The sequence below is a fragment of the Helobdella robusta genome (assembly GCF_000326865.2).
Source record: "Helobdella robusta unplaced genomic scaffold HELROscaffold_16, whole genome shotgun sequence".
Taxonomy (NCBI): Eukaryota; Metazoa; Annelida; class Clitellata; order Rhynchobdellida; family Glossiphoniidae; genus Helobdella; species Helobdella robusta.
In genome coordinates, this window is record NW_008703893.1 from 360343 (window position 1) to 388049 (window position 27707).

The 27707-nt window shown below is 33.2% G+C and overlaps 1 protein-coding gene across 1 annotated transcript in view; it reads left to right on the plus strand.

The window, feature by feature from the left end:
- HELRODRAFT_156619 (hypothetical protein) overlaps window positions 1–21381 on the plus strand; it is a gene marked incomplete at both ends in the record, with an annotated part of 29712 nt that extends 8331 nt beyond the window's left edge. Inside the window, 23 exons of the mRNA XM_009015435.1 lie at window positions 1080–1162; window positions 1702–1806; window positions 2901–3039; window positions 3291–3371; window positions 3852–3937; window positions 4371–4437; window positions 4607–4695; window positions 5004–5087; window positions 5402–5626; window positions 5869–5957; window positions 6303–6405; window positions 6793–7056; window positions 7181–7298; window positions 7627–7727; window positions 7994–8116; window positions 8498–8710; window positions 8994–9206; window positions 9345–9641; window positions 9815–9948; window positions 10154–10271; window positions 10735–10852; window positions 20462–20463; window positions 21352–21381. Of these exons, the coding sequence (XP_009013683.1) occupies window positions 1080–1162; window positions 1702–1806; window positions 2901–3039; window positions 3291–3371; window positions 3852–3937; window positions 4371–4437; window positions 4607–4695; window positions 5004–5087; window positions 5402–5626; window positions 5869–5957; window positions 6303–6405; window positions 6793–7056; window positions 7181–7298; window positions 7627–7727; window positions 7994–8116; window positions 8498–8710; window positions 8994–9206; window positions 9345–9641; window positions 9815–9948; window positions 10154–10271; window positions 10735–10852; window positions 20462–20463; window positions 21352–21381 (2882 nt within the window). The remainder of the gene's footprint in view (window positions 1–1079; window positions 1163–1701; window positions 1807–2900; window positions 3040–3290; window positions 3372–3851; window positions 3938–4370; window positions 4438–4606; window positions 4696–5003; window positions 5088–5401; window positions 5627–5868; window positions 5958–6302; window positions 6406–6792; window positions 7057–7180; window positions 7299–7626; window positions 7728–7993; window positions 8117–8497; window positions 8711–8993; window positions 9207–9344; window positions 9642–9814; window positions 9949–10153; window positions 10272–10734; window positions 10853–20461; window positions 20464–21351) is intronic.
- Window positions 21382–27707: the final 6326 nt, after the last annotated feature.

The following is a 27707-nucleotide window of genomic DNA, read 5'->3' on the forward strand; positions in this document are numbered from 1 at the left end:
CTTACGAACATCAATAACATTAACGATGCGTTACTGGTAATAGAAGTAGGCGGCAAAAAAAACTTAAAACAAAAAACAAATATTTTGATATATTTATCCTCTCTTCCTCTATCTTTCCTTCAATCTTTATTCTTTTTTTTCTATCTTTCTATTTCTCTCTCTCCTTCTTTTTTTTCCTTTCCTTTTCTTTTTCTCCTTCTCTCTCTTTTTTGTCTTCTTTTCTCTGTCTCCTTCTCTTTCTCTCTCTCTCTCTCTCTCTCTCTCTCTCTCTCTCTCTCTCTCTCTCTCTCTCTCTCTAACCTTTTTTTCTACTTCTCTCTTTCTTTTTATCCTTCTCTTTCTCCTTTTTTTTTTCTTTTTGTCTTCTTCTCTCTGTCTCTTTCTCTCTCTCCTCACCTCTTTTTCCATCTCTCTTTTCTTTTTTCTCTCCTTATGCTGTCGCTCTCCATCCTTCTTCTCTTTCTTACTTTCTTTCTCTCACTCTCTCCTCTCTATCTCTCTTTCATCCTACCCACTCCCTTTTACAAATGTTTATTAGCATTGTTATGACATACGCTCGCCAGTGAATGAATAAATCAGTAACCAAATACTATTCAGTAATTTTTATCAGTAACATAATAGTATTGATGTGATTAGCTGGTTGATTGATTGATTGATTAATTGATTGATTGACTGACTGACTGACTGACTGACTGACTGACTGACTGGCTGGCTGGCTGGCTAACTGACTGACTGACTGACTGACTGACTGACTGACTGACTGACTGACTGACTGACTGACTGACTGACTGACTGACTGACTGACTGACTGACTGACTGACTGACTGACTGACTGACTGGCTGGCTGGCTGGCTGGCTGGCTGGCTGGCTGACTGACTGACTGACTGACCGACCTACCGACCGACCGACTGACTGACTGATTAGTTGATTGATTGATTAGATGATTGATTGATCATTTTAAATAGATAAAAAACATAAAGTATTCAGTTAATTAGTTAGTCAATTATTTAATTAATTAATTTATTTATTAATTTTTCATTTAAATAAATGAATCAAATTTTTTTCAAAAAATAAAATAGGCAAATCTTTATGGGAGTTGATATTGGAACAGTTTGATGATCTGCTGGTCAAGATCCTCTTACTGGCCGCCATTGTTTCATTTGTTAGCTTCTTTCATTATTTTGAGATTGCTGTTGATGTTATGTCGTTGTAGCTGTTATGTTGTTGTGGTTGTTGTTGATGTTTGTTGCTGCTGATGTTTGTTGTTGTTTATGTTTGTTGTTGTTGATGTTTGTTGATGTTGTTGTTGTTGTGGTTGTTGCTGATGTTGTTGTTGTTGTTGATGCTATTGTTGTTGTTGTTGCTGCTGCTGTAGTTTCTATGTTGTTTTTGTTTTAGCTGAAGAAGTTGTTAGTGTAGTTGTAATTGCCATATTGTCGTTGTTGTTTTTATTCTGATTTCAAATTCTTAATTCCTTAGTAGATGTCTAGTTAGTTGCTTGCATTTGTTAATGGCCCAGTGGGTATATACAGATTTTGTATCTATAAAAATATGTACGAAAAAACTTCCCTGTGTTTCCAAGAGACGTTACGTTGAAATTTATCAAATTTGATTCTAAATAGTTTAATTAGAATTGGAAACAACAATACGAATGACGTAATTATGTCGAAGTTATGACGTCATGATCACGTGATTTCAAAGGTGTTGGCCTGGTTTGAAGAGAATGACGATCAGATAACAGCATTTGTTGAGCCATTCGTCATCCTTCTCATCCTCATCGCCAATGCTGTCGTTGGCGTTTGGCAGGTTTGCTGGTTGTTTGTGTTGTTGTGTTGTTGTTTGTGTTGTTGTTGTTTGTTTAGTGAGGATTAGACCTTTACAATAAAACGCGAATGATATAGCGCCAAATGTCTTAACAGCTCTTATAACTATGTTACTACCCACAAACATACGACATACGTACAAAACTATGCGATGGATCACCTTGAATTCGATCCAGGTACCTTTAAGGTGTGTGAGTGAGTAGTTGGCACTTGGCCACAAGGATGGCACGACTTCTTAAGTTGATTTTGTATACGTTGTTATAGATTTTGGCATAAGTTATGGTTTAATTTATGTTGTTGTAGTTCCAAATGTTTTATTTCCTTTGTTGATAGGTCTTTTTGAACAATTGTTTTTCTTGTTGTTTTTGTTGTTTAAATCCGTTATTATGTATTTTGAATTTTTATTTGACATGTTTTTGTTCAATATATTCATTATTCATATCTTATCTTCATAATGTAACTTAGAAAAAACTTAAACGCTTACACAGACACACACACACGATGCAAACACACAAAAACAGACACACACACATACGTACACACACACACACACACACACACACGTACACACACACACTTTTCATCTAATGAGTAGATTGCGGCTTACGTAACATCACACAGGTACACCATTAACATGCATCTATAAAAACAACCACGATAATTATTCTCAAATAGAAATATTATAATTTGAAAAAATTATGCTATTTATAATTATTATAATTATGCTAGTAATAAAATGTATGCATTGTTATCGTGAATATTTTCAGGATTTCAGAAGGTACTAGATTCCACAGATGTTTTCATGAATAATTTTATAACTGATTGTCTTGGCATGAATGAATTATTGTTAACATTTAATTTAAATCAACATTATTACCACCATCATCATCATATTTATCATCATCTTTATCACCACCATCATCATCACCACCATCATCATCATCACCACCATCATCATCGTCATCATTATCATCATCCTCGCCACCACCATCATCACCATCAACATCTTCATCAGCATCAGCATCATCTTCATCCGCATCATCATCATCCTTTTCCTCATCATCTTCATCATGACAGGAACGCAACGCAGAGGATGCGATTGAAGCCCTGAAGGAATACGAACCGGAAATAGCGAAAGTCATAAGGAAGAACCACAAGGGTATCCAAAAGATCAAGGCCAGGGAACTGGTACCTGGAGATATTGTTGATGTGTCTGGTCAGTAGATGGTGATAATGGGGTAAAGATGATGATGACAATGATACTGATGCTGCTGAAGATGATGATGTTAAAATAGAGATACAATGACAATGATGATGATGATTTAGACGATATTGATGAGATAATGATGATAGCGTTGACGCTGCTGATGATGACGTCATGAATGTAATAATGACGTCGATGTGATTAAAGTGCGCCAAAATGTCTTCCACCATTTCCCTACATTTGATGATTACAATCCTCGACAGTGGGTGACAAGGTACCAGCCGACATTCGCCTTCTTAAGATCTTTTCCACAACGCTGCGGGTCGACCAAGCCATTCTCACTGGTTGTTATTTAACTAAATAACTTTTGTAAATTTTTTTCCAAAGTTTATCATCACTTTTGATTAAAAATATAAATAGTTAACGTTTAGGTTATATATACATATAGATAAAGCATAGGTACGTTTTTCATCTTTCTAATTCAACTTTGAGAAAAGCAGAACTGCTCATAAATTGCTTTTTTCTATCATAGTTTCAATTAAATTTTGTCATGTAAAGCTCATACATCCGAAACTACAAAACCTACTAGAAAATAGTCGTTTGTAAATTGTACGCACATCATACACACACATTATGAAGTATTTTTTGAGTTTTCGAAAAGACGCCTTCAGATTTGAATCACGTCCTCGTGCAATAGCAACGTAGAAAGCAGCACTCTTACCGTCTGAGCTAACTTCTCAACATAATAATTTTAATAATATTGATTGGAAATTTGTGGATGGAGATTTGATTAATGTACATTTTTCCTCATCTCACGGCTGAAGGAGAGAGTGTCTCAGTGTTGAAGCACACGGATCCAATACCAGATCCAAGAGCTGTCAATCAAGACAAAAAGAATATCCTTTTTTCGGTTGTTGAATTGAGATTTTTTTTTTAAACTTGAAATAATATTTCTTTCACGTGTGACGAATGATTGCTTCCGGTCAAATATTTTTTCTCTAAGTGGTATATTTTCGTAAAAATAATTTGTAAAACGTCAACAGCATCTAAATTTTTGGAAGAATAATTAAAAAAGATCAATTCAATGTGCAGTTGCATCGATTGTTGTTATATATCATACGTTCATTAATTGTACGCCAACAATAACGTGTCGTTGTTATTTATTGCGTGCTTATTAAATGTCATTATGTGTGGGATTTTGTGTGAATATCTGATATATTGCTGTTATATGCTGTTGCATTTTATCTGTGTTAGTGCTACACATATTGTAAAGTTACGTAGTTGTAATGGTATCGTTATTCATTGTGTTTATTTGATGCATTTGTGTGTATGTCTCACCACAGGGAACCAACATAGCGATAGGTAAGTGCAGAGGTGTCGTTACCGGTACGGGCCTCAATACTGAAATTGGTGAGTAGCTTGGCTGGTTGATAGGTGGCTATTTGGTTGATTGAATGGTTGGTAAGTGGCTGATTGATAGATGGCTGGTTAATTGATTGAATGGTTGTTTTAAATGATTAGATAATTAATTGATTGAAGATTGAACAATTGACCGATTGATCAATCGATTGATTGGCAGGTAAGATTCGGACGGAGATGAGTGAGACGGAAAGCGAGAAGACTCCCCTGCAGCAGAAGCTCGATGAATTCGGTCAACAACTCTCCAAGGTTTGTTCATCAGTGTTCGCCATCAGCTGCTATCAAAATGATAAGTTTAATTATTTGTATTTTATAATAAATTTCCAACTTTTTAAATTTCAGGTTTTGATTTCATCAGTGTTGTTTACGTAGTTTTAATCAAAATAGTCCAAAATATTTAAAAACTGAACACACATACACACACGCAAACATGTACAAACACGCATAAACATACATTTACACATACACCAACATAAAAACACATACCCACGCATACACACACGCAAACAAAACTACACTTACACATCAGAATACACAACTGTCCATTAACATACCAGGTGATATCCATCGTATGCATAGCCGTCTGGGCGATCAACATCGGTCACTTCAATGATCCAGCTCACGGCGGGTCTTGGATCAAGGTCAGTCTACATTTCAATAAATTTAAATATTCATTTTTCTAATCATTAATATTAATTAGTTATCATTAAAAAGTTATCAAAATATGAGGAATAATTTTGATATTAAAGGGTAGGCACTTGCGAATTTTATCTTATCATATTATCATAAAGGGCCACATTTAGCTTCTAACGGGCAAAAACTTAACGAAATAAACATAACATGCAGGTGTATGCACGCGCACACAAACACGCACGCACGCACACACACACACACACACACGCACGCACACGTAATACACAAACACCTAAACACGCATACATATTTTTTTAACCAGGGAGCGATCTACTACTTCAAAATCGCTGTAGCCCTGGCAGTTGCGGCCATCCCGGAGGGACTGCCAGCGGTCATCACGACCTGTCTGGCCTTGGGTACTCGTAGAATGGCAAAAAAGAATGCCATCGTGAGAAGTCTGCCCTCCGTCGAAACGCTGGGCTGCACCTCGGTCATCTGCTCTGACAAAACTGGAACGCTGACCACTAACCAGATGTCTGTTTGCAGGGTATCTCATTCAATGAAGATTTTTTTGAAGATAAAGTTTTTTTTCTTATTTTTAATTAAGTTAAAGTAAAAACAGATTAAAATGAAAACGCTTGTATGAAGAATAAATAATAATAACACAATCATGAACAACGCTAGGACAGTGGACAATCAATAAACGACAAACCATGAATGAAACATAAACCACAACAAACGAACACGAACAAACAAACATGAACAATCGAACAAACAAACAAATATCAGATGTTCGTATTCGGTAGCATTCAGGAGGGACAAGCATCCACCTTACAGTTTGAAATCAGTGGCTCCACATACGCCCCAGAAGGAGAAATGTTCCGAAATTTTTTTGCTATTTATTGACTATTTAATTTAAAAAATTTGTAATAGTATTTTTATTTATTCTTGTTTATTTATTTAAAATATTTTTTTTAAATGGTTCTGGAAATTGTTTGGTAAAATTTACAATATTTTTACAGTTAGCTAATTTGTCTTCGTGTTCAACTCTACATTATTATATAAATGTTTCTTACTTCAATATTTTGTTTTAAAAAGTTACATTCAAATGTTCTTATCATTATATTTGTATAAAATAATTAATAATCTTATGAATAACCTAACTAATTTATATAGTTAATAATAATTATTAATAACCATTAATGTAAAATATTTGATTGAAGCTCTCTTGGAGGTCGGACAGTGAAGTGTGGCGAGTACGATGCCTTGGTTGAACTGGCAACCATCTGCTCCATGTGCAATGACTCCAGTGTTGATTACAATGAGGTTGGGATGACGACCATGATGCGAGAGATGATGATGGTGTGCATGATGATTTTCTGCGATGGTGATTGTACCTCTATCCTCCATCTATCTCAATAGTTTTTTCCATAATCTATCTCTATGTCTTTCTTCAATTATCGCTTGGTCTGACTCTATGTGTCTTAAACTTGAAATAGCTCTTTTATAAATTAAGTGATTGATTGATTGATATTAGGTTGATTTTGTTGGCGAATATGATAATGGTGATGATTGAAAATGATTAAAAATGAGTAAATGATCCTTATTAGCATTCCTGAAAGAAATGTAATGTCACGAACTATATGGGAAAACTGAAGTCAAAACTTTAAAATAAAAAAAAATAGTCAAACTCGTCAACACAAAATGCTGCAGTCGAAAGGCATGTACGAGAAAGTTGGGGAGGCGACGGAGACTGCTCTGACGGTGCTGGTTGAGAAGATGAACGTCACTAACGTCAACAAAGTGGGATTGAATGCGAAGGAAGTGGGAACTGTTTGCAACAGAGCCATCCAGGAAACCTGGAAGAAGGAAGTTACGTTGGAGTTTTCCAGAGATAGGAAGTCCATGAGTGTCTACTGCACACCGAATGCAAACGCCAAGCATAAGTTTGGTGATGGTCCGAAGATGTTTGTCAAGGTGGCTTCGCTTTAAAAATTTTTGTTAGAGATTAAACTAGAATTAATATTAATATTTTCAAAAATTAGAGTAAAAAATTCAATAAAAATAGTTTGAAAGCCAAGTGAGGACGTATTTTGTACAGGGAGCCCCGGAAGGTTTGTTGGAGAGATGTCAGTACGTCCGTTGTGGCACTCAGAAGGTGCCGATGACCGCAGAACTGAAGGCAGAAATATACAAACACGTCAGATTCTACGGAACTGGTGCTTCTTTTTATTTTGTGGAAATTTTTCAATGTTAATTGTATGCTTGACAAATAATATTGTCTTGGACATTAAGTTTATTATCTCTTAAAATGTTAAGCTTTTTTATTAGCAATTCTTGTTTGGAATAACAAATAAAGAATGGAAAGACAGATTATTGAAAAGGCAAATGAGAGTTTCAATTGCACGCATTGAGAACAATTTTAAAGTTTAAAAAAACAATAAAAATAACTTTGCATTAGCATCTTCATTGATCATTTAAATATAACTTTCTATACGCGCCATGTGTGTCCACAAATCTGTTGAACCGACCGACGACGACCAACAGGTAGAGACACACTGCGTTGTTTGGCACTGGCAACTATTGATGCCCCGTTGAACAAAGATGAGATGAGTTTGGACGATTCAACCAAGTTTGCTAGATACGAGGTCTCGGGCGTTATTCGAATTTGTATTTTTATGGTCTGATTTACGAAGTTCTTTAGGATTTGTACTAGACTGAAATTGTTATTTTATTGAGTTTTATTATGACTAATATTTTATAATTGTTGAAAAGGAAAGTGAATATTATAAAAATTCAACATGCTTTATTAAAATAAAATAAAAATCATGTTTTTTTTTGTTTTGGTGTCAGAATTCTAGATTTTAAAAACTATTTTGTAATAACTATTTCTAGAAAAATATTTTTGTAACAGTCGCAATGTACATTCGTTGGTGTGGTCGGCATGTTGGACCCCCCTCGAAAAGAAGTGGTAGATGCCATCAAAGAGTGCAGGTTGGCCGGGATCAGAGTAATTGTCATCACTGGCGACAACAAAGTAATTCATTCATTCATTCATTTGTTCTTTTTATTAATAATTTTTCATTCATTTATTCCATAATTTATTCGTTCGTTTTAACATTCTCTCGTTCATCCCCTCCTTAATTCATTCATTCGTTCACCCATTTACTTTTTTTACTATGTTTATGTAATAATTGTAGAGATCATTGTCACCACCATTGTTACCATTTAAAATAAATGGATCGATAAATTTTGAAAAATTGACGCACAGTCAAACACACGTGCACAAACACTTTAAAAAACATACACATGAGAACTAAAAATACGTAGGAATTTAAAATAATAATAATAACAACAATAATAACAACAACAATAATAATAATAACAATAAAAACGACCACCTCAAAACGATCGAAAGGCAACAGCAGAAGCGATCTGTCGACGCATCGGCATCTTCTCTGAATCAGAAAGAACTGACGGCAAGTCGTTCACGGGCAGGGAGTTTGACGACTTCTCCCCAAAGAACCAGGCCAGGGCCGTGAGACATGCCCGCCTGTTTGCCAGAGTTGAACCTTCCCATAAGAGTAAAATTGTTGAGTACCTTCAAGCCGATGGGGAAATATCCGCCATGGTTAGGATGGTGTGGTGATGAAGATGGCTGATGACGGTGATGAGATGTGAGGTGGTTAAAAAAATTGTGATGTATAGTGGAAAACATTCGTGGCGAAAATGGAAATTTTCATACTGATGCGGATAAATATATAGAATTAGGACACGCTGATTGTGAATAACCGCGATAGTTACTAGTTGATAGTTCAGTTAAATAAAAATTAAAATTAGTAAAAAATTTTATTATTTCATAGCAAAAATTTTTATGAAGAGATTTAAAATAATATTAATTGAAACAAATTTAGACAGGAGATGGAGTGAACGATGCTCCGGCTTTGAAGAAAGCTGAGATTGGGATAGCAATGGGATCGGGAACGGCAGTTGCGAAATCGGCTTCCGAGATGGTGCTCGCAGACGACAACTTTTCGACGATCGTGGCTGCTGTGGAGGAGGGCAGAGCCATCTACAACAACATGAAGCAGTTCATTAGATATCTCATCTCATCTAATATCGGAGAGGTGGTTTTCGAACTTCGTGAGTGTTTTACATATTATTATCGCCAACATTACCACCTCACATCTCTTTTACCTTATTTTTATAAAATAGTAACACTGCTATTACTCAGATGATAATTATTACTGCTTCATCAATTTCAGGTGGTGTGCATTTTCTTAACGGCAGCCCTTGGCATGCCAGAAGCCCTCATTCCCGTGCAACTGTTATGGGTGAACCTGGTCACGGATGGTCTGCCAGCGACGGCTCTCGGATTCAACCCCCCCGATCTCGACATCATGAGCAAACCTCCAAGAAGTTCGAAGGAGCCCCTCATTAGCAACTGGTTGTTCTTTCGTTACATGGCTGTTGGCTGTTACGTCGGTAGCGCCACGGTTGGTGCTGCCGTCTGGTGGTTCACTTTGTACAGCGAAGGCCCTCAACTAAACTATTACCAAATGGTTTGTACTGCTTTGCGTGTTATGTAAAGTGCTGTCTGTAATGTTTCTTCTAGTAATTTATGCTTTTATTAGTCTGTCAATTTTACTAAAAGAAAGTTGCCGACAATTTTAAAAGAAGTTTTTGTTGTAAATTGAATTTTTAACCGAGTCTTGCCATTTGAATTTCTTTCAAGACCCACCACATGCAATGTTTGGTGCAAGATGAGAGGTTCAAAGGGGTGGAATGTGAAATTTTTGAGGACCCCCACCCTAAGACAATGGCTCTGTCCGTACTTGTGGTCATCGAAATATTCAACGCCCTTAACAGGTTCTCAATTCACGAATTTTTGTTTCAATTGTTAAATTTTTATTTAGTCAGCAAAAATAACTAATTGAATAGAAATGATTACACATTTTTTTATTTCTCATTTTGAATTTGATGATAACCTACATTCAAAGGTCACTTTTAAATTTTAATTTGAAAATTATTAATAGATTTCAATTTTATAATTATTCAAAATTTATCGCGGCAGCATTTCAGAGAATCAGTCGCTACTTGTGATGCCTCCCTGGTGCAACCTGTGGCTCGTGGCCGCCATCGCCCTCTCCATGACCTTGCACTTCCTCATTCTCGAAGTCGACTTTCTGGCTGTTAGTTTCGACATTTTCGATACGTTCCAGAAATCAGTATAAATAATTACATACAGTTATATGGTAGTTATAACTAAAAGTGTTATATTGCAGTATTACTCTTGATCTCCAAGGTTTTTTTTATCAATTAATTTAGGTAGCGCGTTAAACTTAATAGAACTTAGTTTTTTTAAACTACATTTCCAAAAATGATTAAAAGATGATGGGAGGAGTGGCTTTTTGCGTTTTAAAAATATTAAAACATAAAGCCAGTTATGTTTATATTTTGGCTGCCAGACGAGATGGTAGGTATATAACGGTTGAAGGTTTTGCCCGCGCCCACATGTCACATGCAATGTGCGTGATGCTAGAAATCTTCTCACGTATTCACACATATTGCCGTGTTGATATTTTTGAAGAATTAACAGGGGGAGTTGAAAAAATAATAAAGTAAAATGTAAAAGTGTAAAATTAATGTTTACAGAACGTATTTCAAATAACTCCCCTAAACTTGGAAGAGTGGTTTGCAGTCATCAAATTCTCCTTCCCCGTCATACTGATCGATGAGGTCCTCAAGTTCATCGCCAGGAAAGTTACCGATGGTTAGTTTCTATGGAAATTTCATTTAAACTAATTTTTTTAACAAATTAGTTGATTCAAGATTTATGAAAGATAAGGGTAGTTTAGATAATTGTTCTGTTATGATAATCATGACTGGTATATATTTTAGCTATTTTTATTTTAAATACATAGTTTGTTATGAAAATATGTTTTACGATTTGAGTTAAAAACATAAAAAACAAAGTTTTTTAACATTGCTGAACAGAAAAATATAACATTATATTTCACCGCAGTGGCTCTTGTCAACGATCCCATGGACGAAAGATGAGGAAGGTTCACGTGAAATTTAGTTTCGAACATTATTAATTATTTACGATTAAATATGAATTATTCGATAAGAGTAAGCTGTGTTGAATCAAATTTTTTCGAGCATGTTTAGTTTGTCTTAGCTGTAATTTTTTTAATCTAAATCTGCGTTTTTTGGATATTTAAAGGGAGTTTTATTAAAAAAGATTATGTTATTCATTAGCACTTGTTTTCATCAGGATGTCCGTATCCGTAGGAATAACTTTGATTTCAACGAGTTCGTATAAATGGTGTAGGTAGGCCGCTTTTATCACGTTAAACTTTGTTTTTTTTTAAATACATTTCTAAAAATAATTAAAAAATATGACAGGAAATAAAAACAGAAACTAATGTTGATGAGTTGCGTGTTCAGCAAGTTGGTCAAGGTACCATACCCCGCGTTACTAGTGCTCATGCTCACTCAACTAGTTTGAATGAAAAAAAAACTATACATTCCTCTGCCTTAAGTGCTGTGATTACGCTTACAACAAACGCGTATGCTATTTGCGTCCTATGTTGTGTATATTACATGCATGCCTTATGGTGCCATAAAGTATAATTATCTTTGCCATGTAAGAAACAATATGGAAGCATCTCTGAAGTTGACTTGTCAGAACTGTGTAATGAAGAATATTAAGAAAATAAATATTAAATAAATAAATTAAATGTGGGATCTACTTTTAGTTGTTTGTTGTTGCTAGTGTGTGTGTACGTGTGTGTGCGTGTGTGTGTGGTGGGTGTGTGACTTTTACCATTCAAATGATACGTGAATATGCACACGTGTATGTAGAGAAGACGTTCTTGTTTGCTTGGTTTGCTCGGTATGACCTGGACCAGTACCGCATATGAAGTAATTTTTGTTATGCAAAACCAAATCACAAAAAAGTCGTTGCAGTGGAGTTTTAGAGCAGAAATCGAACTATAGTATTTGAGCTCATTCAAGCGAATGCGTGACGTCGAAAGTGTTTTTGGTACTATTATTAAGGAATAGAAAGAAATTGACAAGGCAATTTTACATACTCCAGTAAAAATTTTGCTGTACCCGATATTTCTGTTAACAAGCAAAATTTAGTAAATAACCCAAATACTTCAATAGATAAATTGTAAAACTTACTTTCCTCCTTGGGGAAACATAGACAACCAATAAATTAGAGCAAAATTTACCTCATACTCATACGGACGTCTGGTGTTATTTACATTTGTTAAGGTCCTAGTTTTATTTTAATGTTTTAATATTTATCCGCTAATTTTTTAAAAACTAAATTTGCCACTAATAGCTTCATTTTAAAACAAAATATAAACATTTTTTTAATTAAATATAAAAGTTTGTTAAATAAATTTTATAAATATCACTGTACGACGAGTAAATTTTAGAAGTAAAAATTTATTTTATGCACTCGTTTCTTTGTTGAAAATGCAACGCGGTTAAAAGGCTATGTAATGAAGAAGCCACCCCTACATAGATTTTTAAGTGAGCTCCTATGAGAGGTTCGAACCAGTTTTCTGGTCAGTCAATTTATTTATTTTATTCCGTTTGATAAGATTGTTGACAGTTACAATTAATTTAATATTTACATACTTGTAAACTTTCTGAACGTTATATTGTTAGTGAATCTCCTATTATCTTAACTTTAAATATGGAAAATGAACATTCCACTTGCCATTTTAGTGAGGTGGTAGAAGGTGAAGAGAACGAAAGGCTAAATAACTCAGCAGATATTCAAACCTCTATGAACGATTCGTTCACGTCTTGCACGGGCTCCGAGAATAATAACGGTGAAAATCCATCTACTGGTTATTATGAGTCTCATAAAAAGAAAAAGTGCAGACGCAAGAGAAAGGGGGGAGAGCGCCACACTTCCTATAAGTACGGGTGGGATGAGGAGATCTATGGAAAGAGGGATGTCCCGTTCAACAAACACACAGTGCATGTGCACAAAGATTTCAATAGCAGAAATCAGACCGTTTTTCAGGTGATGACTCCAAACAACATTAATCAGTCCCTGGTGGATAACCACTACCTTCAATCCGCTCCTAGTCCATTCTTCGATCGAACAGTCAATAGAGATCATGCCATATTGCCGAAGATGTCCATCGGAGAAGATCCAACTGGTAATACTTCTGAAGAAGACAGGTCACTCAGCGATTTTTTGTACTCGAGCACGACCAGATTAATTGGTTCCGAAGTAGACTGTCAGGAGGATGACGATGAGAACATGTGCAAAGAGTTCATCAAGGAGTATGAAGACTGTCGCATGAGCATGTTGCAAGCCATGAACAAGGATGGGCTGATCAAAGAATGTCTTCGCCTCGACCTGCAACTCGAGGACAGCCAGAAGATTATCAGGAGTCTCAAGAAGAAGTATGATGATTATAACAACAACAATGTAAGTAGCAGTAATGGTGAGCCTCATGATGAAGACGCAAACCATAATGTTGAACGTTCTTCACCATCTTATCATCACCACATCACTACAAGTAAGGATCATATCATTTTTGATTGCGATTGTTATTATACTAGTAATTATTTATTAGGTTGTGGTAACAATGATAGACCTATAGAAGTTGGTTGTTGTGGTAATAGTGACAAGCAGATAACAATTACAATAGCTATCAAGTCGACTGAAATTACGGAAACGACTGCTGTGTCTCATGCCTCTGGTCACGTTGGCTAATTTACTGATAAACACGACCTCGAGGATGAACAAGATATCAGGTTTGAATTCAACATCAAATATGAATTTAGCCATGTTTAACCAATTTCTTCATATTAATTAATAATTTTACTTAATATTTTAAATCTTCGCATCAATTATGTTAATTATGACTTTTTATTGGAAAAAGCTGGTTCGTCGGACCAGCCGGTTATTTCGCCCATGTTGCCATTGATCAAGTCCTACTAAGGCCAGAATTACCATATATTTGGATCTGGCGTGTGCCAGTAACTTTGATTGTGCTAATACATTTTTTATAAATTTATATTCTATTTTGCAATTTTTATGTTTTTATATGATTTTTGTCACCTATGAGCTTGACATTTTGGTTTTGATTTAAAACTTAAATTAAAAATTAACATTTAAACTTTAAATGAAATAAATGGAATTGTTTAGAGTTTGAATGTACTTAAATAAAAATCATTCTCTAATACGATGTTCTAATACGATGAAAGCTTATTTTATGGTCTCATTCTAAAACTTGTGTGCGTGCATGTGTGTATGCATTTAAACTACATAACCCTTCATTCTATATTCTACACATTGTTATTAATTATCATTAATTGTCATTCAATTATTGATTAATATAATTATTATCTAATTAATTACCTAATTAATTATGGATTAACAGGTCGATCCAAACAACTATAGCTGGCGCAACAGTGATATAACACTGGCTCTAAGTGCAGGAGTTTCTTGCTTTTTTCTCTTTTTTTTCTTTCCAACGTGTATTGAATAGGCTTATTATTATTTGCATACATGTGCGTATGCCTAAGTTATACAACGAGAGTAGTTTTAAATTCGTACTTTTTTATGTACCTATATAAATATACCTTATATGTACCTGTTTTATTTATTTATTTTTAATTTAATTATGACGATAAACTTATTACAATTTGAACTTTCATGATTTATTATAGTGTGCAAATGAAAATTAGCCGATGTTAGCTTGCAGCTAAAAAAGTTAATATCCGCCATAAGCGTTGGTCGCCATTTTGTCAAACTAAACATTCGGTCTTGACTAATCGTATCGATATGTTTTGTCGTTTAACAGTACATTAAGAGTTTGAGCTTGTGTTTTAGGGTTTTTATCGAATACCATTCGAGATTTTCAGCGGTAATTTACTTTTATTTGGCGACTTTTCCGAGCTTATTTAATATAAATAATTTGTTATGGCGTGATAATTAAAACGAGTTTTTCGGTATCACGCTTCTTAAAATTTTGTTTTTATAAAATATGAGTTGGCAAAATAGCAACCCACGTCGTACAATAATGTACAACCTGAGTTTTTTTTATGCCTAACTCCATTTTCATGTTTTCAGTAATGACGCTACAAATAAAAACGGAAATTGCGACGTCTGCTTAGTAGTCGAATCCATTATTTTAAGTTTCTTTCCGGCCTTTAGAAATAATTTGTACTTTTTTGAATTCTTACTCCAGTGAGTAAGAAGAAGATGAAAAATTTGTTTTCAAGTGAATCTTTTTCACTTCAATTATTATTATTATTGTCATCTACACACAATACGAATACAGAGTACACACGCATGCATTATCAATCAAGTCTTGCCATTTTTTAAAATTATACTATGCTATTATAAATTCATTAGTAATCTGTGATTCATTTGTGTTTTTTCAGATTATTTCTCAATTATGTTCATTTTTTTACAAGGTTTTAATTTTTTAAACATCAAAGACTGATAAAATGTTTAATTGTTTATAAAAAAAGAGTTTAATTATTTATAAAAAAAGTAGTTTTTTATTATAATATATATATAACGTATATTCATTATATTTATATATAATGTCCTGGGCATGACATAAAACTGCATCCACGCTTCCTTGCGTGCTTTTGAGCAAAAGTCTAAGCCCACCGCTTATCACTGGTGGTTGTCGTCAGGATGGGTGTTCGGACGTAAAAACTTCCCCAAAATTATTCTATGCCATCACAAACAAAAACAACGGCCTCTAGTCCCCAGGAGGCCTTAAGTGGTCAAGGGGTGCTAAGAATTTCTTGGAAGTATGCAATAGCGAAGCGATGTTGCAGAAAAGTTCAGAATGGCCCCTCTATGGTACTTAGACTTGGAACGCTCAATTTGGATCACTGACTGACCGCAACATGGAAATCGCGTAAATTCTCGAGCGTAGAAGGATTGACATCTGCTATCTTCAGGAGACCCGAGGGAAATCGAACCGTCTGTTGAATGAAACAAATCCCATCAATGTCAACTTTGACGCTCCACCCATCGAAGGTCCGATTCCAGACATCACTGTAGAGGAGCTTAGAGAAGCTCTGAAAGCTATGAAGGATGGAAAGGCAGCAGGGCCCTCTGGACTCGCAAATGACATTATCAAAGCAGCTCTCAATTCATCAGTAACTGTGATTGTGATCGTTCTCAACTTTAATGAGTACCCACTATCTTTTGTTGATAAATCTGGAATAACGTTGAAGTTACCTTTTGACAGCTGGCTCCAAATTTGTATCAGGTATGTATTTGTGTATTTAAATTTTGTAAGATTTTTTTTTCTATTTCTGATATTTTTTTTATTCAAACAATTCAAACGGAACCACCAATAGATACCAACACACCAACCTACACACCAAACAACCACAGCAGAGCGACAACCTACAGTCACAAATATTACTGCACCAGTACAGGCAAACAAAACGCTGACGACACAGATGATAATAACAACACCAATCACCACAACCCGATTAAACTCAGCCTGTAAACATTACAATTTCATAAAATTATTGGCTTTGATATTGAGTTCTGCTACTCTGATAAGTTTGACTATTTAAAATAAAGTATAAAAACTCCGCAATGAAAAATTATCCATCCATTAACTTGAATTAACCCTTATTACTTCAACATATTTTCTAAATTATAACTATGTAAAGTTTTCGGTTGAAAATTGAATTGCCTGATAATGCTAATGTTATTTTTTTACAATAGAACACAGTGTTATACCAAATTATACAGAGAAAATATGCATTCATTTCATGTGGTCTGGTCTGTAGTCAATCACACACACTGACGCACGCCACACTCGTTTTATTCACCTCTCACAGTTGAACATCCGCTTATTAAACTAATTTGTAACAATTGTTATTTTTCATGATGGTGAGTAACAAATACGATTGTTTCCTATACATAAACACAATTAAATACGTTAATTAAATTACTTTTAATCTAAAAAAACAGTAGATTTTAGTACCTCTTAGAGTTATGTTAAACAACATATTGATTAAATTATCAGCAAATACACAAATAGACAATTTTTGAATTCACACATTGGGTTTAGTTATAATTCGAAATTTGAAATGAGATTTTCCATTCCTCTTCTTCACTGTACATGTGTCAGATTTCATCAGACGCATGCAAATGTATCCCCGACATATAGGGCATGAATTATTTTTATTCCTAAACCATTCTCGAATACAAAGTATGTGGAACGTGTGGTTACAAGGAAATTCGCGCACAAAACTTCCTTCTTCGAATTTGTTCAAACATATTACACAGCTATCGTTCCTTGATGTTTCTTTGAAATATGGCACCAAATAAATTCGCCGGTTGGAGATAGATTGAAAGAAATGGTCCCAGTGGTATATCATTCCAGTTAGAGTTTTATCCATCGTTACTACCTTTTTTGAAAAATATTTTACTGTTGGTTTATTGAAGTAAGCGTCTTGTGGGCTCTTTAACAAATGATATTGTTGTTGATTGTTTAGCAAGCGTACCTTCTTCAACCAACTACTTCCTTCTAAATATTCCGGATCCAGACATCTCTCCAGGTATTCGGACATTTCTTTCATCTCTTTCTGCGTCAATTGGTGTTTGATGCTGCATTTTGCCAGGTAGTTGAAATATATTGCCAACTTAACTCTTTTTATCCTCCGTAAAAATTGCATGAAGTACATATCCGCAAATTCATTTGCCATTGCTTCGATTTCATTCACCGATAGATCCATCTTTTGCGATCTTTGTGTAAATTTTTTACAGGCTGTGACCCTCAAGAGATATTGTCGTAGTATATATAGATATATTTAGGTAACCAAAGATAGTAAAGTAAGTTTTTACAAGCACAAAATTTACAACCAAAGATAATTAAAGATTTTAGATTTTCTTCTCTGCGGATCAACAACCACCATTACTATATTGGTATAGTTAAACCAAGTAGCAAGTAAATTTGGAATTCATAACGACAAACATATATATGTGCAAACAAGTATCAAAAATAATTTTTTAAATAATAAATTTATTTAATAATTAAATAAAAATAATTTTAATTGCGTGTGAACGTGCACGTTATCCGGTGTTCAAACCAAACGAGCCAACCAGGAAGTCAGGGTGACGTTCCTTAATATCCTTTTAGTATAGTTAGTATATTGTCGTTAAGCATTTATGATAGTGTTTTGTATACATCAAATAAGTTTTTATTGATACAAATGATTGAAATGTTTAAAATGCATGAATGAAAATAGTATAAAATAGTATAAAAAACGATAAAATCAGATCAGATGTCCCTCGGCACATGGTCTGATCTCATTTTTTTATGTTTGTTATATAGAGTTATTTTTCGCGGTTATGTAGAGTTATTTTTCGAGGTTATATAAAGTTTTATTTATTGCGCAGTTATAGAGAGATTTATTTATTGTGTGGTTATATAGAGTTTTCTTTATAGCTCAATTATAGAGAGATTTATTTATTGCCTGGTTATATAGAGTTTTATTTATTGCGTGGTTATATAGAGTTTTATTTATTGCGTGGTTATATAGACTTTTATTTATTGCGTGGTTATATAGAATTTTATTTATTGCGTGGTTATATAGAGTTTTGTTTATTGCGCGGTTATATAGAGATTTATTTATCGCGCGCAATTTATTTGTATTGTATTGTTTATTTTTTGTTCAACACAATACCAACAGCAGCAATCAAACACGACAATCAACACAATATTTTTGATATCACAAACACACATTACATTAATAAAACTTCTACTGTAAGGATCTTTTTTAAATAATTTAAAAGTCGGAAACATTTTTTCAATGCTGTGAAATAGGTATGTTAATTATTATCCTTAAATATTTAGATATTACATGTTATTTCGTCAACTCTAATTTTATCACAAATAAATATATAATATTTAATAATTTGTAAAACATGCGGTACTGGTACTGAACCGATTGATATACTGTTAGATTATTTTTAATATGAATAAAAACAAAAACACAGTTTTGATAAATTTAATCCTTTTAAACATTCATGAAATATATACTTTTGACACTAAAAAATAAAAAAAAACAACACTGGGTAAAATAATGTATACTAATATTAAATTTACTGTCAAAATGTTTATTAATCAATCAATCAATCAATAAATCAATCAATCAATCAATTAGTTTATAAAGCGCTATTTCCGCGATGTTCAACAGCGCTCCTCCAAGGGGAGGCCTATTTACCAGCATACAACACCTTCTTATGGGTTGAAGCAGGGATATGCAAAGAACCTCAATTTTTTCTACTTTTAATTATTTCCAGTAATGTCTCCCCTTGATCAATCAATTCGATCGATCAATTCGATCTATCGGTCGGGCTATTTGTCGTGCTTGGATTGTTGGCTTACGAAATTGCATGGATTTTAAAGAGCAAGCTAAATGAAATATTTACTTGATTTAATATGCTTAAAACATTGTAGTAATTCTATTTAATTTTAATAATGATTAATAGAATTATGTATTATTAAATTATTTTTGTTAATTTAAATATAAAAATTGCTTTTGGTCCGGTGAAATCCGGTGGCTTACTGAAGCCGAAGGTTGGCTTAGTAGGATTGAACTATAGTTACCCTTTTTTTTACACTATTCGATCATGTTAAAAATTGGTTTGCTTATGAAATAAACGGCCTAAATAAATCAAAATTGATATTTGAACAACTAGCTTCATTATATTCAATGAATATTTTACATTCACATGGTGCTCATAAGAAACCAGCTGCTGAAATCATACGTTGGCTTACAGCAGTGGCTTACAGGGTTTCATAGAACTCATACGATACCACTTTTTTGTACATTTAATGCTTTAAATAAATCAATATATTCATATCATAATTATTTTTGTCAGTATAAATATAGAAATTGCTTTTGTCAGGTGAAAAACAGTGGCTTACTGAAGCCGTAGGTTGGCTTAATCGGATTTTTTCTCATGTATACAATACTATGAGATAAATCAATCAAACAATCAGTCGGTCGGTCGGTCGGTCAGTCAGCCAGCCAGCCAGCCAGTCTGTCAGTCAATCAATCAACCAACCGATCAATCAACCGATCAATCAATCAACTAAATTGAATGAACCAAATAAACAAAAATAAAAACAAAAATAAATAAAAAAAATTTGCAAGGCCTGTTCAAACTCGAACAAACAGTTAACCGTACAGATCTACAAACAATTTCGATATTTTAGTAAAGAAAGAAAAACACAGTAGTTGTAAATTTTTTTTTAAAATTCGTATTTTAAATAAACAAATATAATAAAATATCGACCGATAAAAATAATTATTATCCATTATTATTATTATAAATCACACTCCTTAGAAGTTCTCGAAGGATAATAAACCACGTAACATGAACATTTAGTAAGAACAGTTCACAACATATCATAATGACTAAATCAACATACTAAACAGAAATAATTTATACATGCATATATACAATGTAAACCAAGAAATATCCAAAAATTATATAACCAATTTTAAAAAAAACTAGAAACCAGTCAACATTTAATGAATAAATAAATAGACATTATTAAAAAGATTGTTCAAAAAGGTACAATTTAAGGCGACGACGAGAATGAAATGTAGTTTGTTTTGTTGGTGTGGTGTTATGAAGCGAAAACAAACACATCACACAAAACTAGTAAGAAGTCGCAAGAATAATAGTCAGTCACCTACCTATAATAAAATTACTCTCAGGGCCCTAGCTTACTTATAAACATTGACTATCTATCGACACCATCTAAAACGTGCTGACTCCCACCACTGCCCACCTCTCATCATTCTGTAAACAAAATTTTTTTATTTGCGTAATAGTAAATGAATGTTAGAATCTTAGAAGCAAAAAAAATTAAATTATAAAATGAAAATAATGTCAAAATAAAATTTTAAAATAATAAAGTAAGTAAAATGTAAAAAAAACTTACCGTCGTCCATTCGACAAAGGCAGAATGTTGAATGAGGTCCGGTTCCTACGTTGTCCTCCAAAACTGGTGCCAGTCCTCCTCGAGGTTGTTGTCGAAACACAGCCCGTATTGATGGAGAAAGATAGAGAAAGAGTAGATTCTCATCAGAAAGCTTAGCGGTGCCTGCATCTCAAATTGCTTAATAAAAATAATCCTATCTACCTATTCAATTACCTTAACTAATCTCTATTAAATTGATAATGGTACGATAGTCGAAAGTCCCCCTTCATTCTCCCTCCTTGCACAGAGGTTCACCGACAGCCAGGGCACCGGATAGTAAACCATTGCCGTGCGGATAGTAGACTATTGCCGTGCGGATAGTAAACCATTTGCCGTCCGGAAGCCGTGCGGGTAGTAGACTATGGTCGTGCCGCATAATAAATCATTACTGTGCAGATAGTAAACCATTGCCGTCCGGATAGTAAACCATTGCCGGTTCACCACTGGCCACCAAAGCTTACTTCCGACAAGAGACTTCGAAATTCAGAGTCTATCGGCTATCGTACCCTCAACTTACCTATTTATTACAATTAAGCCCTAACTTACCTAAAATTGCAAAACTCAAGAGCCCAATTCATTGGCCAATCGGCACCCACCCCACCACCTACGTAATGCCTTGGGCTCCAACTTAGTAATAATAATATAAAACTTAAACCCTAAATCTATTAATGAGTATTTGTTACAACGTAGCCTTAACCTACCTATTCATTACATTATGGCCCTAGCTTACCTAAAATTACAAAACTCAAGAGCCCAATTCATTGGCCTTTCGGCACCCACCCCACCACCTACGTAATGCCTTGGGCTCCAACCTAATAATAATAATGTAAAACTTAATAACTAACTTACCTCTCGATACACTTACAGCGTTTATTTAATTTAAATTACAAGATTGTTCCTAGAATTAAATTATTGCTTTTAACTACCTATGAAATTAAATTACTCTCAACCTTAATAATAATAAATTAGAATGTGTAATGATAATAAAATAACGCTCAAATACTAATATGTGTTTATAAATGTATGTGTGTGTGTATAATACGCTGATGCGTGTAATGTGGGTGCGAGAAAAAACAGAAGTGATAAACTTACGCTGCCTACCTATTCAACTACATTAGTGTTGGATGCTTCCTATCTATCCTACCTATAATTAAAATTATGCCTATCTAACCTACCTATATAGCTATTTAATGTAATTGTGTGTATGTGCGTGTGCGTGTGAGCATTCTTACTTAATGTTAAATTACAGAGAAAAACAGAGAAAAAAGAATAAAACGTATCCCAGCCAGGCGTATCTTCTTTGCCACTGAATGAACGAAGGTAGCCTGACATCTTCCACAATGAATTCCTTTGGAAGCTTCAACCTGAATAAAATGGATGAAATGGAAAAATCTTATTTATTTGACTAATTTAAATGAAAATAGAAAAACGAGCCGCGGTGAATTCCGCCGGAAAAGCCAGCCAACTGGCAAAAAAAAGAACCGCAAAGAAACCGTAAAACGTACCCCAGCAGGGCGTGCATTCTTTGCCACCGAATGAACGAACGTAGCGTGACATCACAACCATTCTGATCGTCCACGATGAACTCCTCTGGAAGCTTCAACCTGAATAAATGAACCTGAAAAACCTAAATGAATGGTAAAATCTTATTTATTCAATTTAAATGAAAATAACCGAAAGAAACCGACCGGTCGGCAAAGAAAAGAGAAAAGAAGAGCAAAAAAAGATATCTATATAGGATTTATGCTCTATATAACTCTATATAACTCTATATAACCATGCATACTACCACATTCAATCAATAAAAATCCCACTAACCACCAGGAACCACCGCGTACCTGCTGAATGTATGATGTGAAACAAAACAAAAAAAAAACACAATACAAAAATCACACCACCAAGTAGAGTAAAAGAATAGGTGTCCCTAACCTACCTATGTAACTAAATTACCTTATGCCCTAGCCTACCTATATAATAAATTAATTTTTACCTCACCTACCTATGCTTCATTAACTTAACTCAAGACTCATGAAGAAAGAGAAAAAGGAGTAAAACAGAACATAAAATACTACCACACAAACAAACATGATGTATGTATGTATGTATGTATGTATGAGCAACCGTTAAAAAACCCACCTAAAATTTAAAAAATATCACCTACAAACATTCAAACCACCTACAAACATGCAAACTCTATATAACTCTATATAACACTATATAACTCTATATAACTCTATATAATAAAATAAATAAAAATAAAAAAATTTTAAAAATAAAATAAATGAGATCAGACAGACTGCTTCAAGCGAAGCAGAATGCTGATCTGATTTTCATGTTGTCTCAGCTCCTCTATTTATACTCGTTTCAACCATACATTCTCATCATTTCAATCATTCGCATCAGTAAAAAACTTGTTTAATGTATATACTGCACTATTATACAGTCTTAACCACAATGCTAACCGTACTAAATTGAAGTCATCGAACGAACGCCTTCGAAACTTTCTGGTTGGCTGGTTGAATCTGCTATATTGCTTTTCATATAAACATATAATCTAATATAATATAATTTAATTATTTCTATACGTGGATTCCATTCACTTTATATATATATAATGAAAATTCATTATAAAAGCAACAGTAATCAGTGCTATATATGTAAGCACGCAGTTCAAATTTTTCGGAGAGAATACAAAATTGTTTGAGACCACACCTTACTTAACATCCGATTCCAAGCCGAGCCAAGCCAAGCTGAGCCAATATGCATAGATTTAAAAGCGCTTTTATGTTAATATTTTGCTCGCTATATTTATATATTTTATAAATTCATTATAAAAAACAACAGTAGCCATTACTATATATGTACGCACGCGGTTCAAATTTTTCGGGGAGAATTCAAAATAGTTTGAGACCACACCTTGCTTAACATCCGATTCCAAGCCGAGCCAAGCCAAGCTGAGCCAATATGTATAGATTTATAAGCGCTTTTATGTTAAAATTTTGCTCGCTATATTTATATATTTTATAAATTCATTATAAAAAACAACAGTAGCCCTTACTATATATGTACGCACGCAGTTCAAATTTTTCGGGGAAAATTCAAAATAGTTTGAGATCACACCTTGCTTAACATCCGATTCCAAGCCGAGCCAAGCCGAGCTGAGCCAATATGCATAGATTTATAAGCGCTTCTATGTTAAAATTTAGCTCGCTATATTTATATATTTTATAAAATCTTTATAAAAACAACAGTAATCATTGCTATATATGTGCGCACGCAGTTCAAATTTTTCGAGGAGAATTCAAAATAGTTTGAGACCACACCTTGCTTAACATCCGATTCCAAGCCGAGCCAAGCCAAGCTGAGCCAATATGCATATATTTATAAGCGCTTTTATATTAAAATTTTGCTCGCTTTTTAAACGAATATCCCAATATAACAAATTTTTCCTCCTATTTTAACTTTCTTTGATGCTTTTTAATCAGTCAGGTTACAAAAATCATTATCGATATCACAATGAAATCAATTTGAATTTTTTTTTTAATTATTGATGAAATTTTTAAATTGTTGATAAAAATAACTAGTATATATAGTGTAGTAAAACGTTTAAAATTTTCTGAGAGAATTCACAATAATTTGAGACTACACCATAACACAATTGTACAATTTGAATGTGTAAATACAACATTATAAATGTATTATAACTACGTGTATATATCTATCTATTTCTTTATTTAGTTCTGTCTGTGTATATTTTGTCAAATTTATTTGATAGGAATTGAATATAACCTTCATACCGGCTGATTAACTACCATGCAGTAAGATAACTACTGTTGACACCATTTCCTCCAACGATTTCGCAACGAATTGCCCATACCATATAATTAGAATAAACTCTTTCAATCAATGTTTAAATTTTTATATTGTCATTTATTCTTTCGTTTTTGTTTCTGTACTAATTTTCGTGTCAGATACAATAATTTAGTTTATAAGTAAATTTTCATTTTCGTAGCTATACACAAACATTCCTACCTGTTGCATTTAAAAATTGCATTAATAATAAATAGAAATGAGAAAATTTCTGATGCATCTTTTCACAGGTTTATTTTCAAATTAACTTCACACTAAAATAAATGTAACAATATCCCTATACTCATTGAATAGAACTATTTTGTTTTCCAATTACATATATTTTATTTTATAGACTATTATAATTTATAATGCTATCATGGATTACCATTTTATTATTAAAAGCAATACTTAAGAAATGCACAAGTTTCTGTAACAGTTTATATAATTTCAGATTTCCTCAAAATGTAAAAATGCAAAACGATTGGATTAAGTGCATCAGACAGAAAATAAATGATTTCAAATGGCTTCCATCAAAAAATGCAAGAATATGCAGTGACCATTTCTGTAATAAAGATTATAAGGGTTATGATGGAGAAAGGAAGGTAATGCTGAAGAAAGCATTCCCATGTTTTCAAGTTAGTTATATTTATATGTCATCAGTTACACAAGGAAGCAATTCACATCATCATTGTACATTGCAACATTCTTATCTATACAAAAAATATAAAATGCATTCACCAATATTCCATGTATTTTATTAAAACTTAGAAAGGGCATAATGACATTGTGAATAATAAACCCTGCTTAGGACTGGGATCATCATCATCATACCAATCACCATTACAAGTAGAGTCAATTTTATATTAATGCTTAACAAGTTAACTAAATTGGCATAATCAAGTTTTTATATGAAATACACATCAAGTATTTAATGTAACAAATAAAGAGTTTAAAAAAATTAGAACATATGACTCTGATCAAAAATCATTCGCGTTGACACTGCATTTGTATGGGCATAAGGCATATGATTCTCTTTTGACAAATGGCTTACATCTTCCTCACTTTAGGACATTAAGAAAATAATTTTGTCATACCTGTTCAATAATTTTAATAAGATTGTTTTAAATAACTATTCTCAATGTCATTTTATTAACACTACATTAAAAGGTGGCTACAAAACATTGATGGTATGCCTGGGGTGATTTCTACAAACCTTATTGACTAATGGTGATGGGGATCCTCTGGAACTGTAGGGCCATGACATTCAATCTAGTCATGGATTGAGAAATCAATCCTTGATATATTTGATAACAAACATTTATTATAATATAAGAATGAAAAAAAGATGTAGGTGTAAGGCAAAATCTTACTGGAACTATTATTTTTAGCAATTTATGATTTATTTTTTTATTTATGACTTTATCCATTTTCAATAATACCGATATTTTTAATTATTATTATCCAAATTATACTCATGCCTATACAAATTAATTTAATTGTGGCTATTTCTATGCTTAATTATTTTATTTAATTGCCATAGGTATGCACAGCATTTAATAAATTAATGATAATAATTAATTAATCAATCAATCTTCGTTTTGCATCCAGAGACCCGGTTTCCCGAGGTAGTAATAATTAATAACACAACATTCTAAGTGCATAAAATATAATAAATTAAAAGTACAATTTTTACAAACCTCATTGGTTATGGTGATGGGGATTCTTTAAAACTGAATGATCATAATCTAACAAGTCATGGATTGATGGATCACTGGAATCACACATTATCTTTAATAAATTTAATAACAACATGTACTACAATTTAAGAATGAGGAATATTTTGTAAAACATTAAATGAAAAAAAATTTAGTTTGAATCACTCATAATTAATAAATTTTAATTAAATTGCAAGTTAGCTTGGGGAGTTTGAAGCTTGAATTGAACAAATTACAATAGTGTTTATTTTATAAAATTGATTGATAAGTTGTTTAATATATTTATTTAATTTAGTATATTTTTTATTCCCAGACCTAAGCATTGTAAATAAAAATTTTAAAACCAATCAAGCAATAGAATTTAGGATCTTAGGAACAAGTGCTGTTAGTTGTTAACTGTAGGTAGTGGTTGGTAGTTTCTAGTAGTCTAATGCTAATCTGTTAATGTTCGTTAGTGTTATCTGTTATTTATTTCAATTAGTAATTAGAATCAGTAGAGTTTAGTTTTAGCTTAATTATTAGAGTTTAGTAATTTAATTACTAATTAGTCGTCGTTTAGTGTTGTTACAGTTAATGAGTTGAGTCTTAACTTCTTAAGTAAGTGTTGTTGGTGGTTCACAAAAAATTTTTTTTATTTAAAATGCAAAAAGATACTTAACCGTCATACAGCAATATCTATCCTAAAACAGCATCTAGTACCTTTTAAAACATTTTGAAATTTTAAATAAAAGCAATTTTCCGAAATTAATAAATATACGATCGTGACTTTTGACTTGGGCGATAAAAAATCACCCTCCAATTTCCCTCCGAAAGTAAGCTCCTTGTTCGACCGTCAAAAATGAGCGAAGGCCGTTATATTTATTCTAATTATATGCGCTCCTTAATGAATTTTGAAAACAGATGGGTCTTGAGATCCGCTCTGCACTTCGCAAATGATTTATTAAACGAATAAAAACACAGAATTTCTTTTACGAGATTCGTTCGCTAACATTTATTCGATCAAATAAAATCAATACTATTTTTTTTAAGTTAAAAC